Genomic DNA, 12,638 nt, shown 5'->3' with positions numbered 1-12,638 from the left:
GCTGACCCCTCTCGATGTGGAGGAGCAGCGGCTCTACTCTGAGCTCCTCCCGAGTGACTGAGCTCCTCGCCCTATCTCTAAGGGAGCGCCCAGCCACCCTACGGAGGAAACTCATTTCGGCCGCCTGTATCCGGGATCTTGTCCTTTCAGTCATGACCCAGAGCTCATGACCATAGGTGAGGGTAGGAACGTAGATTGACTGGTAAATAGAGAGCTTCGCCTTACGGCTCAGCTCTCTCTTCACCACAACAGATCGGTATATCGACCGCATCACTGCACCGATCCGAACTGCCTGCTTTCCCAATTCCCAGTTCATCTCACCCAGTCTGCACACACGAGTCAGTTAATGTTCAACTCCATTAAGTAGGGTATTTTATTCACTTTAAATAAAGCGATTCTCTTTAATGTAGTTGATGCAGACTCATTCATAAATTAGTTGCGTCAAAAATTCTGATTACCGATGGAATTTTCCATGAATCTGCTATATTAGCGATTAAAATGTTATTTAGTTAACGTTAGCTTCTTTACAATAGCTTGTTGCATAGTGCACTGTAACTAACACGCCAAAGCCGTTTTGTTGTTTTTATGCAGAGAGCAGTTACTGTAAATTGATTATTTAATAATTGATTTTGTTGCAAAACATTACTTATTTTATGTATATTTTTCACAATAACAGTCATGTTTATATTTTATTGTATGTTGATGGCCTAACTGTAAAAAACACAAACAATGCAATAAATAGTTTTGAAGAAAAATCTGCTTTCTCATTGAACCTGAGAAAAACTTTGAAAATAACCATAATGACGCATAATGTCTCCATGCTACAATAATATATAAAAGCAAAGTTTTTCACTGTGGGGACATATCTTTATAAGTACAATTAGACTGTATTATCTGTGTCCCCCTTCAAAAATTGCTCATGAGAAATTTTATATTTATTGTCCCCCATACTGTTAAATGAAATTTACGCCCATGACTGTTGCTAATAGCAACAAGTTTGCAAGGTTTATGCAACAAGTTTGCACGGTTTATTATCATTTTCAGTACGCTTTATCCAGGTAAGGTTTGTGGTGGATCTGTGTGGCCTGGGTGTGAGGTGGCAATGCACCTCGGTGGCATATTCTATATGAGAGCACTAATACAGTAAACACTCATTTATAGCTTTAGTATAGTTGATGCTACCACCATGTCTTTGGGTTGTGTGAGGAAACCCATGGGAAAATACCGTAGACAGGCATTACACAGATTTAACAATTTGCTTTTATTTATTTAATTTTTTAGTAGATTCATTCTATTTAAATTTCATATCAGATTAAATGAAATCCTTACAGCAGGACAGGTTTTATGTTAACATGGTGATTTAGTTGGTGTCATTCATTTGAAAATTCTGCATTTCTTTACACAAATCTGTAAGAACTTGTATTAAGACCAGAGTGTCACTGTTTGCACCAGGTTAGAGTGTATTGGTTGTGGTTCATCCTCTCACTGTGCAACCCATTGAGAAAAACCCATGCGCAATCAAAAGCTGCTAAGCATGAAGAAATTGTGTCCAGGGTTTAAGGGGAGTAATATCCGGCCCCTGACGTGTTTGTTGCGACAACTGGGCTTTGTTAGCTGGAAAAAACCTCACTGATGCATTTTGGTTAAGCCTTCACATGGGAGAGGCAAATGCCCACAGGATTATCTAAATGCCACCATCAAATCTGGTATCAGGACAAAAGTTTAGGACAGTACTGACCTGACTGTAGCCAACCAAATCAGACACACAGAATGTTACAGTATAGTTGTGCCAGTCACAGCTAATAAGTAATAACTTATTTCATATTGTTTACTTTATTTCACTAATAATGACACTCTGTTTTCTTTGCTTGGTGTAAGCATCATATATAAATTAAATTGAATGCATCTAAAAGATACATAACATGAATGAGGGATAAACCATTGTTATGTTAACAAGACAGCTTTTTACATTGTATTTGGAGTTCTCATTGTTGCATACATTAATCGTGAGTAGCCTCTTTATTCTGGCCAAGTGTCAGTGTAGTGCCAGAGATTATTCCTGACACCAGTCCACCACAGGGCACAATACACACTCACCCTTACACATACAGAGAGCTCATGCAGCTGAGAACATGAATCTGTAATCAACACCCGGTTGTGGCTTGAGATGCTTTACCTGCCAAACCATGACCTATTCAAAATTTCCAAAGCCATTCAATTTCCATCTCTCTTCTCTACTTTGTTTTGGCAGCTAGTGCCAGATTGTCATCAGTGCCATTCTGCTGACACTACCATTCCCACCATGATCTCATGTCATTCCAGATGGATCCAAATGTAAGCCCCCTTTTCTGGGTCTTTCTGTATATAAAGGCAGGTTGTGGCCACATTTGAGGGTAGTACACACCTTTTGACTTCTCTCTACTCTTGGATCCTTGCATAGCTTCCATTTATCTTCCTTCATTTATTCACCTAACACACACTCTTTTAAAGTGTGTCCAAAGCAAAAGCTCAGAAATTGGACCAAGACTGCCCAAGCAACAGCAAGCTGAGAAGTTATGGATATTGCCATTCAGTACCCGTGGTTCAGACGTGCCCTGAACTACCCCCCTCGCCTCTTTGACCAGTTCTTTGGTGAAGGTCTATTTGATCATGACCTTTTCCCTTTTTCTTCCTCTACCATCAGCCCTTACTATCGCCAATCTCTCTTCCGCAGTTTTCTGGACTCCTCCAACTCTGGCATCTCCGAGGTAAGGGTTTGGATGACAATGGATTGAGACTAGAAGTTTCAGGGATCCATAACTCCAGTCCTGCAGGATTTCACTGCTCCCAACATGCCTGATCCAACTTGTGACAGGCTTCATAATTAGCTCATGAGCTGTATCGGGTGTATCTGGAGCAGGGAAAAATTTAAACTATCCTTACTTGTAAAGTAGTATACTGTAGGTTTGGTCAGGAAATTGTTAATTACTAGAACTCCCTGAAGCTACTCTTGCTGCTTAATGAGTTATGGTGTTTTTGTAGAAGACCTTGACTTGAAGGGATGAATAAATCAGCCAAAACAACTTGTGATTAGCATGAAGCTATCATCCTATTATGAGGATGTGAAGCTAGCTTAAAAAGTAAAGATGGTAGAATTTTAATTGATATTGTAAGATTCATTTCAATATAATCTAAAGTGTTACCCAGACCAAACACTACTTGGATTGCTAGAGATCTGCACGAAACCTACATTTGATTATTTTAATCCATGGCATCATTTCTTTCTTCCCCAGGTGAGGTCTGACAAGGACAAGTTCATGGTTTACCTAGATACAAAGCACTTCTCCCCTGAGGAGCTCAACGTAAAGGTGGTAGATGACTATGTGGAGATTCACGGCAAGCATGCAGAGAGACAGGTGAGTGACTTCTGAGCTGTGCTTCAAGTGCCCATTTTAGTATACAGATCACTAATTTGTCTTGTATTTACATAGCAAATATTTGTTTGTCATAATTATTACCCAGTTGTCTTGCATCAGTTATCTGGCTTTTTGCGGAACGTTTATCTGGTGCTTTGTCCAGGTTTTTGGACATGGCATTGTAAGGGAAAGCAAAAGCACACTAATCGGTGGCATCACTTAATTTTTAAATATTAATGGCCAATAATCTAATTGGTTGTTTGTTGTAAAATGAACAGGCATTGTAGTGACTTCATACTGGCTTCATTATTCCTAATGCTTAAGGGATTTGGTCAAATAACCTACAACAGTACAATTATCATTAGTTGTATATGTTTCATAAAGTTTTCATGAATTACATAGTAATAAGTCTCTCAAGGAAGTGATTTAAAGGCATAATTGGATTGGTAATTCCTCCTCATCCTCTCCATTCCATCATTTTACAACTAATTTGCATGTGTGAATAAAACGACAGGCCATAATTCTCTCTCTAAGCAGTATGCAATATGCAACTTCATAAGGGCAAATGTATCAAGTTATTAGGATGTTATTGTGATGACTCTGTGGCTTAGAATCACTCTTAGCTCTTAACACATTGATTTTTGGGGAGTAGTTGCTACAGTATGGATACCACAGTCAGATGTGTATTAATTACAACAAAGCAAATAAACACAACAAATAACATCCAGTTGCAGTAGTTCCTTAATAAAAGCTTTATAATAATTCAGTTGCAATGTGGATGCAGGTTTTATGCTGTGCGGGTTTCTAGAATTAGATACATTAGTTCAAATATGGCTTAGATTTTCTCCAGCATGTGAGAGGCTACAGAAGTCTGTTTTTCTTTATACATCATTCCTTCTCAAAATTTTATAAGCCTTATATCCTAATTTATCTAAATCTCTTATATCTCTCTTAAGTCTAGATATTGGATTTTTTAATAAAAGACCAGTCATTCCTTATTTTAAATCTCGATAGCAAATATGAAGTCCTTTGTTTACGTTTTTCATTATCATTATATTTTAATATACATCTTTAACTATCTTATGAATGTTTCTAATTTCCAATGCCATCCCTGAAATCCATCAATCCTCTGGCATTAAAGTCCTCATGCTCATCCAACTCCCTTCTCCTGTCTTCTCCACCTTCTCCAACAGGACGACCATGGCTACATCTCACGAGAGTTCCATCGCCGCTACCGTCTTCCCTCCAACGTGGATCAGTCAGCCATCACCTGTTCACTGTCAGGTGATGGCCTGCTCAACATCTGTGGCCCAAAAACAAGTGGCTCAGAATATGGGCATGGAGATCGCACCATTCCTGTCACCCATGATGACAAAACCAATCCTTCCCCTACCTCTTAGACAAGTGGTTGAGGGGATATGACCATGGCTCAACAGGGGTTCAATTTAAATCTTTAGATTATTATTATCTAGTATAAAAGGGACAAACAGATTAAGAGGGATGGATGGCCACTGTTTGGGAAGTTCATTCAAATCTGGCCACTCTAGAATGTAACCAAATTTTGGAAGCTGATTTACTTTTCTCTGAAGAAGTTCAAAAGTTAAAAAAAATATGTTTTTCTTTTTTGGTTAAAAAAAAAACTCTGTTAAGTAGGGCTATGATTTGCAAGAGGTTCTATATACATCCAACCATCCTCCTAACTGTTCTTCCTTACCTGTGTCTCAACTTCCTTACTGTGTCTCTTCTAACCTTGTTCTACTGAAACGCCCCTCACCTGAGGCATGTGCTAAAATATGAATACAATAAAATTGTATTATTAACCAAAACAAAAATATGTTGCCTGGTCTTTTTTTCCAGTTTTCATGCAGTTTGGGTGAGTCTATTGAGTCCTGGTGAGGGGTGAGACACACCAAAATATTAAAAATGGTTATTTGAGTTTCTTTAGCCTTCCTGACAGCTGAAGCAGTCTGGCCATACTCCTGTGGCCTCAGCATTTTCTGAGATACTCAAATTAGCTCATCCTTAACAAACAACCATCCCACGGTCACTGAGATCACATTTTTCAACCATTCTGATGTTTGATGTGACCACTACCTGAAGATCTTGGTCTGTATCTGCACAATATTATGCACTGTGCTGCTACCACATGACCAGATGACTGAATAATTGCATGACTGAGGTGTATAGGTGTTCCTAATAAAGTGGTCTGTGAATGTATTTTTAGCATTCTGCCTATTAAAACCAGAGGCCCTCTGAACACAAACACATTTAGAATTCATTTGAGGGGTAAGAAAGAAATTTGGAAACATTGCATTAAATTACAATAAATTAAGAAATATATCTTTGGTTTGGCAAAAAAAAAAAAATTATATGCAAAGGATGAATAAATACAGATACATACAAAAAATGAAACACATTGTGTGATCACAATGTTATGATAAATTATCTATTATCATTTATCCACTCCAGTCGCAGTCAGATTATATTGGAGACATCAAGCAAAACAAGAATCACAGAAAGAATAATTATTGCTTATTTAAACACATCAGGAAATACACTCAACAAGGGTCTTGGATAAGGTGCTTGGGATTAGAAATAGGATATTTTTTATATGTATTTCATAGTGATTATATACATTATATAAATTATAGTGCATAGAGGCCGAGTGTCCTTTGTTCTTGTAATTTCAGATGTTCTTTCCAAATGAGAGATTTGCCATTTCTATTGTAAATGGAACAAATCTTTTTGCTTATTGACAATTATTGTCAAAGATATAACCAGGTACAGTGAAACCTCCATTACTACTAACAGACATCAGCATGAGCTAGAAGCAGAGCACAAGTAGTTTGCTGGCAGACAGAAAGTTTGAGCTGGTGGACCTTGGCGAGGAGAAAACAGACACTGAGGTGTGTGAAGGGGAGATAAAGGGCTGTGGTGGAATTTGTGGTAACCTGAAGTGGATAAAGAAGATAAGTGACGCACAGAGTCTAGTGCTGGGTGGATGGAGTGATTCTGGATAGCTGCAGTAGGAGGAGGATGAGGACATGGTTTTTGTAGCAGATGGGGATAATGACAACGAATGTTAGATGTCCTGCAAGAAAGCAAGAAGACTTTAGCATTAAAAACTTTTAGAATGCAACCTAAACATTATATTTTCAAATCTTTGCATATCAAAACAAAATTTTAAAAATCATCATAATATTTGATTCACTGGCATTTAACTCCATATATGCAGCATATGAACATACTTTATAAACAATGTATGTTTGAATACGATGGAAAGTTAGAAGATTTCAATTAAAGGGGTAAATGACACAATATTTGTTTCATAAAAATATAATTTTACAAACTCAAATATTTTTAGTTGACAAAATGGATCGTGTCATGACTCTTACCACTGATGGTGCTGAAGGCTTACAGTCGGGCCATGAAGATTCCCCCATGATTGTTTCGGAGGTTTATTAGTATGTTCTAGGTTAGGCATCGGGGGCCATGTGTACTGAACGGGAACTTTGCTCAAACCAAACTGGCCTGTTGTGTGAACATTTTTGCCCAAATGCTCATGGAAAGCCCACTGACCTGTAAAATAAATTTATAAATGTAGAACAGTGAATTTTTAACAATACATTTTTTCTGATCAACAGAACAGAACTTACTTTGTCATAAGAATTCTTTAATAAATTTAAAAAAAAATGAAAAAGACACCTTGGCATTCTTTACACAGAACTATTGCAGAGCCGTTTTAGATTCTTGAATGTTTACAACATCTTCAATCTCCATACTCTTGTACTTGAACCCACTCTGATCTTACCTTGTGGCAGTGAGGTATCTGAGGCTCTTCTGCCCTCCTGGAAATTAGGAAATTGGAGACTTGTTTGGAACAACAGGACAGGAGAATGAGTGAGAGGACTTCTTTCTAATTTCACTGAAAACGGATGCTGTCCCTGGTCTTGGTTCATAGGGCGTTGTGGGTGTAAAAGAGCACCGAGGGAAGTGATTGAGGCACTGGTGGCAGTGAAGGAAGAGGTGGGTGAGCTGTCTACAGTGACACTGTCTACTAGATCCAACACAATGTCTGCAGATATATTAACAGAAAGTAATATAGATTTAAACAAAAGTTGAACATTTGTAAAATTGTTATTACACGAGCCATTATTACAAAAGGTATTTTGTTGTATTTAAAAAGAAAACAGTATGTATTATGTATTAATGTTGATAGAAACATATTTTTACTTTTTTACTACAATCATTCCATTTAATATTATTGTGCATTTATCCTCTGTGGTGCTAAAGAATGTAAAAGCTTTCACACACTGTTATATGTGATTGAATAAAAGCTAAATTCATATTAAAGAATATGTTATGCCCAGTGTACTTACTAGGTGGGTGACACCAGCTTTTAAAGGAGGACCTCTCAGAGTCTGTGTGTCTATGTATCGTGCCCCTGTTTCCAGTTGTATAGTCAAGAGGTAACTGCTTCTCCTCTTCATCCACGTTTTTAACTTGTACTGCACTGCTTAACCCAGCATGCATTAAGCTGCTGGGAGAGGAAGAGTTTCTGTCCTCGAACATAAGTGGACTTGTATCTAATACATTTCCCAACACTGGTTGTTTGTAACAAAGCTTTTTAGACCAGTCTGGAGCTTTTCTGATTTGCTCTTGTTCATTCAGTCGCTCGAGCAAAAGCCAATAAATGCCAGCAAAGTGGTTGTAGCTGTCATTCTGTAAAGACTTGAAAAATAAATACAGATGTTAAGTGGCCAAAAATATTACAATGACTTACCAGCTTTTTGATGCTGAAGATTTAAGTAAGCACAATGTCATTTATTTTAACACAGATAAAATGCATTTACTAAATAGCAACAATAAATCGATGCTATTTTAAGATGACCAAATTAAAGCTGTTTTGTTACACTGACATGTTATGTATGGGAAACACAAACAAAATGACCCAAGCTCAGCTTACTTCAGTGGTCCTCTGCTTGTCAATGCCCAGTGTCTGCATGAGACTGAGTACTTGCTCATTGTATGTCTTTTCCTGGCAGTGCCTTTCCTGGTCAGGAGGGTCAAATAAAGACTGGCACACTGTTTTTGGTGCAATTTTCATCCAGCAGTGCTGTTTGATTTGTTTCAGACTGATACGTTTGGCCGGATCCACAACCAGCATCCTCCGTATCAGGTCCTCACACCCTGGATAAAAGCAGAGCAAGAGGAAGAATGCTGAAGTTTGTCTAACTCAAAATGACACATGTATCAATTAGTCATGGGTTGAACTGAGTATGTAGAATTGATACCCTGTGACATGAAGTAAGGAATCCTAAAGCGTCCCTCTATGACACGCTGTTTCAGGGCTGGAAGTGAGTCAGCTTCAAATGGCAGCGATCCACACACCAACACATACAATACTACACCTAGACTCTGAAAATCAAAGAAGCTTTAACGTCTCAAAATATTCAAACAATACATCAGACTGAGGGGACATGATGTCAAGCACTTTGAATGTGGCATGTCAACTGGCGCAATATGACTTGGTTATTTAAGAAACTGCTCATATGGTACTTTCCACAGTTTGTGTGAAAAACAACCCCAACAAAAAACAATCAGTGAGATTTTATGGGCCCAAGAAATAAAGGCACATTTTTTCATTCCAACTGTCTAGTCTAGTGCAATGAAGTTCATCATTTTACCCATATGTCTTGCTGTGGTCCTTCATATTCATTTCCCTGGAACATCTCCGGTGCTGCATAAGGTGGACTTCCACACCAGGTATTAAGAGGCTTTCCAGGTACAAAGAAATTTCCAAAACCAAAGTCTGAGAAGCAAAGTGAAAAAAGATGACATTTTAGCATATGCAAATGTCCTGTGATTTCTTCCAGACAGTTAACCACTGCCGAAAAAACGAATAATATCATCACATCTGATGCCACTGTTGCACGCCTCCCTCTGGGTATGCAAACACCACATATTTAAAATTGATTACTAGTGCAACACCACTTGTACTTTCATTAATGCAAAGTCTGTATTCTGGCAATGTACTTTCTGGTTCCTTGTGTGTCTTCCACTTTTTTGTTGAATTAATTTTAAATTTAAATTCTAATTTTAATTTTATATTCTACATCACTTTTATTAAGAAATCAGCTCACACAAACAGAATTTTACCTGCAAGCTTGATGTTCATGTTGCTATCCAGTAGTAAATTTTCAGCTTTCAGGTCTCTATGTACAATGTGGCATCTGTGGCAATATTCTACAGCTGAGAGAATTTGCCAGAAAGTCTTGCGAGCTTCTTCCTCACTCAGATGACCGTTGCGTGCAAGATAATCTTTCAAAGACAAAATATATTTATGTGTGCAGGTAAGCTGTTTTAAGCGATTAAAAGACACATTTTTGTTCTTACATGCCAGCTGACAGTTTTTGAGGCACATGACCAGACTTACCGAACATCTCACCATTATTAGCATACTCGGTTACAATGTACAACATGTTCTTGGTTTCCATAACCTGCAAATTAGGGACAGGAATATCTTATGTTCTTACAGTAGTGATAAAAGTTCAGATCTTTAAATAGCAAATCATGTTTATCTCTCTATTATGAAACACTGTATTCAATAGGTTAAGTATAAGAGAATTAACAGATTGGATACAAAAGTAGTTTTATTTGTTTCCTCTGTTGGGAATCTCCACAGGGACTTATAGAAAGCAACAGTTGTGTGAAAAATAGTACTTTATATGCATCATTCCTATTAATGACACATCAGTGAGAACCTGTCATGTTCGTTCGATTTGATTTAATTAACATAGGAAACTAATACTAAATTATGTAAAAATAAACTCATACCTGGTAGAGTCTGATGATGTGTGGATGCTTCAGAAGCTTCATGATTTTAACTTCCCTGTTGAGTTTTTCCAAGTCTGATGCATTCAAGTGGGTTTTGTCGATGATTTTAATGGCAACCTGTTCAGTGATTAGGCCAAATTCAGCACATTTCAAATATTAAAATCATGTAAAATAAAATAATATTTTAAATCTTAATAAAATATTAATTAACAATGTTGCTGGTCATGAAAATATAGGGAACCTGTGTTTTAGTGACTTTGTGTCGTGCCAGCTTCACCACAGCAAAGTTTCCTTTCCCCAGCGTACGGATGATCTCATAGAAGCCAACCTGCAGAGGTTTACCAATCTGGTTCATTGCATCTGGCCCATCATCTGACAACACCACCATGGTTATTGTCAATAACTACTAAAATTAACGAGGAAACAGTTGAAACATCATCATCAGGTTGTTTTAGCACAAAACACGCTCAGAAAAGGGTATCACTAGGGTGGTATTGGGGAAAAATATATATATTTATCACCTGACATGTTGCAAACCAGTGCACTGTAATACAGGTGGTCTCCTTTCTATTTAAAATTCTAATTTAATTGCTCACATTGCTTATCCTACACAGGGAACCTGGAGACACCCCAGGACACCCCAGATGTGGTGCTGATCCATCACAGGGCACAATTACAAACACACATTACAGACAAATTACAAATGCATGCTTTTGCACAAGAGGAGAAAAACAGATTACCCCAAAGCTTCATGGGTGTAAATACAGGTATAAAACACCCAACCTCAGAGATGTGACACAAATGTGCTAAGCACTGAGCTGCCATGAGGGCTCCTATTTATTTAATAATTAGTCACTTATTAAATAAACAATATTCTTTATTATCAATAATCTACTAAATTAACAAATCATGTTAAATCAATGCTGTTATATGAAGGCATTAAAAAGTACAATAAATTTGGTGCTACAGCACCACCCATAGCTCAATAATCCCTATCAAAAACATTTTTATAATTGCAAATATTTCAGTGTGGTTCCATAAAACAAAGACCAAGACAAATAAATTATGAGACTTTTGCAGAATTTACAAATGCAAGATTTATAGAGCTTGATCTCCTGTAGATTTAATGGTCAGGTGAAAAATAGCCAAGATTCCTTTTTCCCAAAAAGTAAGCAACCATATATATTGTTATATGCATAAATGTAATAATTACTTAATACATGCACTAACCCTCAATCTCTGAGTCATGTACAAAATAATAATAATAATAATAATAATAATAATAATAATAATAATAATAATAATAATAATAATAAGTAACTGAGTGTAAATACAGACAACGAGTTAATACATAGATTTATTCTCTACTAGTTTGCTCAGTTTTAACTACTCGGAAACTCTTTTCTTCTTTCTTTCTTTTTTACTTATTGTTTTGTTTTTGTATAGTTTTGTTTTTAAAAGAATGTGATATAAATATCTCACCGTGTGGACTATAACATGTTAAAGCCTCCGTCTGTAAACAAGCTGCTGTTTTCCTCTGAGCTAAAATTCCTGCAATTTTGCTTTGCGCCTCATTCACGCCATTTGTTTCTTTTTAAGATGAAGTTTAAAAATCACTTCTCTTGCTGTCTCTGGATACCGCTGCTCACAATCCTCTCTGTAGACTCGGTCTTAATTCGCCACAATAAGCGGTCCGACTCACTCACTCACTTTATTAACGTCACTCTGGCGTCAAAGAACGGAGCAGGGCGCGCGCAGGAGCCCACGCTGCTAAGCAACGCAAGCCACGTCCCACTCCGCACGAGGCGCATCAAACAGCTTAACATAAGAATGGTGCTAATAGTGTAACACAAATATGTAAAGAAAATGACATAATACAGTAGGCTACATGCAGGGCCGTCACCAGAACATACAAAATAGATTCTAGGTAGATTGATAGGCATTTCATTTTCATAGGGGGGCTCTTAACATTTGTATTGGTTTATTCTTTATAACTCATTGCATAGAATTCATCAAACAACAGCGAACACAGTGAAATCTATTGACTATGTGGAGTAGTTAAAAGAGCATCTACCATATGGTTAAGTGAAATGTTTTTCAGGGGTCTATGATGAGTCATTTGGGGCTCCATGTCAATGTATTAACCTTAGTATTGGCCAAATATTAAATCTTAACCTTGTGCTAATAAAGTTCCCTTTTTTCTTCAACAAATGGTGTTCATTACAATTTCATATCATCCGACTATATCATAATTCAGGATGTATGATGACATTTTGTAAGATGACCTTAAGAAGGGCTTTATTTTGGTAAGCTTCTGTAAGCATGGTTATAAAAAAAAAAAAAAAAGCACTTCTAAAATGTTAAAACATTATTCTTTTAACGCTCTCCCAATATACACCCCTCACT

The 12,638-nt window shown here is 37.2% G+C and overlaps 2 protein-coding genes across 6 annotated transcripts; one reads left to right on the top strand and one right to left on the bottom strand.

Moving 5' to 3' along the window:
- The first annotated feature begins 1,962 nt into the window (after nucleotides 1-1,962).
- Nucleotides 1,963-5,227, top strand: cryaa (crystallin, alpha A). The gene is made up of 3 exons (XM_027156262.2): nucleotides 1,963-2,747; nucleotides 3,273-3,395; nucleotides 4,589-5,227. Exons 1-3 carry the CDS (start codon nucleotides 2,556-2,558, stop codon nucleotides 4,793-4,795), a joined length of 522 nt encoding a protein of 173 aa, XP_027012063.1. The 5' UTR covers nucleotides 1,963-2,555; the 3' UTR covers nucleotides 4,796-5,227.
- LOC113648842 (serine/threonine-protein kinase SIK1-like) lies at nucleotides 5,196-12,523 on the bottom strand. Of its 5 annotated transcripts, none has more exons than XM_027156248.2 (12): nucleotides 11,715-12,523; nucleotides 10,474-10,638; nucleotides 10,233-10,349; nucleotides 9,832-9,895; nucleotides 9,555-9,716; nucleotides 9,083-9,207; nucleotides 8,690-8,813; nucleotides 8,362-8,585; nucleotides 7,775-8,126; nucleotides 7,207-7,470; nucleotides 6,791-6,974; nucleotides 5,196-6,486 (listed from the first exon to the last, which is right to left on the bottom strand). In XM_027156248.2, exons 2-12 carry the CDS (start codon nucleotides 10,618-10,620, stop codon nucleotides 6,210-6,212), a joined length of 2,040 nt encoding a protein of 679 aa, XP_027012049.2. In that variant the 5' UTR covers nucleotides 10,621-10,638; nucleotides 11,715-12,523; the 3' UTR covers nucleotides 5,196-6,209. The 5 variants fall into 5 exon arrangements, with proteins under 5 accessions (XP_027012049.2, XP_027012050.2, XP_027012052.2 ...); XM_027156249.2 differs by having other exon boundaries at nucleotides 10,474-10,635; XM_027156251.2 differs by having other exon boundaries at nucleotides 10,474-10,560.
- Between the last annotated feature and the right edge of the window lie 115 nt (nucleotides 12,524-12,638).

The sequence above is a fragment of the Tachysurus fulvidraco genome, chromosome 18, assembly GCF_022655615.1.
Source record: "Tachysurus fulvidraco isolate hzauxx_2018 chromosome 18, HZAU_PFXX_2.0, whole genome shotgun sequence".
Lineage (NCBI taxonomy): Eukaryota > Metazoa > Chordata > Actinopteri > Siluriformes > Bagridae > Tachysurus > Tachysurus fulvidraco.
The sequence above is the reverse complement of the archived record's forward strand: the minus strand, read 5'-3'. Positions and strand labels throughout refer to the sequence as shown.

Bases quoted from the DNA above. Each gene is read 5' to 3' on its own strand.
- LOC113648842 (XM_027156248.2), bottom strand. From the start codon at position 10,620: ATGGTGGTGTTGTCAGATGATGGGCCAGATGCAATGAACCAGATTGGT. The intron at 7,471-7,774 runs GTAAGTACACTG...ATATATCTGCAG, and splicing joins AAGCTGGTGTCACCCACCTA to ACATTGTGTTGGATCTAGTA. The intron at 6,487-6,790 runs GTAAGAGTCATG...GCTTTCTTGCAG, and splicing joins AGCCTTCAGCACCATCAGTG to GACATCTAACATTCGTTGTC.
- cryaa (XM_027156262.2), top strand. From the start codon at position 2,556: ATGGATATTGCCATTCAGTACCCGTGGTTCAGACGTGCCCTGAACTAC. The intron at 2,748-3,272 runs GTAAGGGTTTGG...TTTCTTCCCCAG, and splicing joins CCAACTCTGGCATCTCCGAG to GTGAGGTCTGACAAGGACAA. The intron at 3,396-4,588 runs GTGAGTGACTTC...CTTCTCCAACAG, and splicing joins GCAAGCATGCAGAGAGACAG to GACGACCATGGCTACATCTC.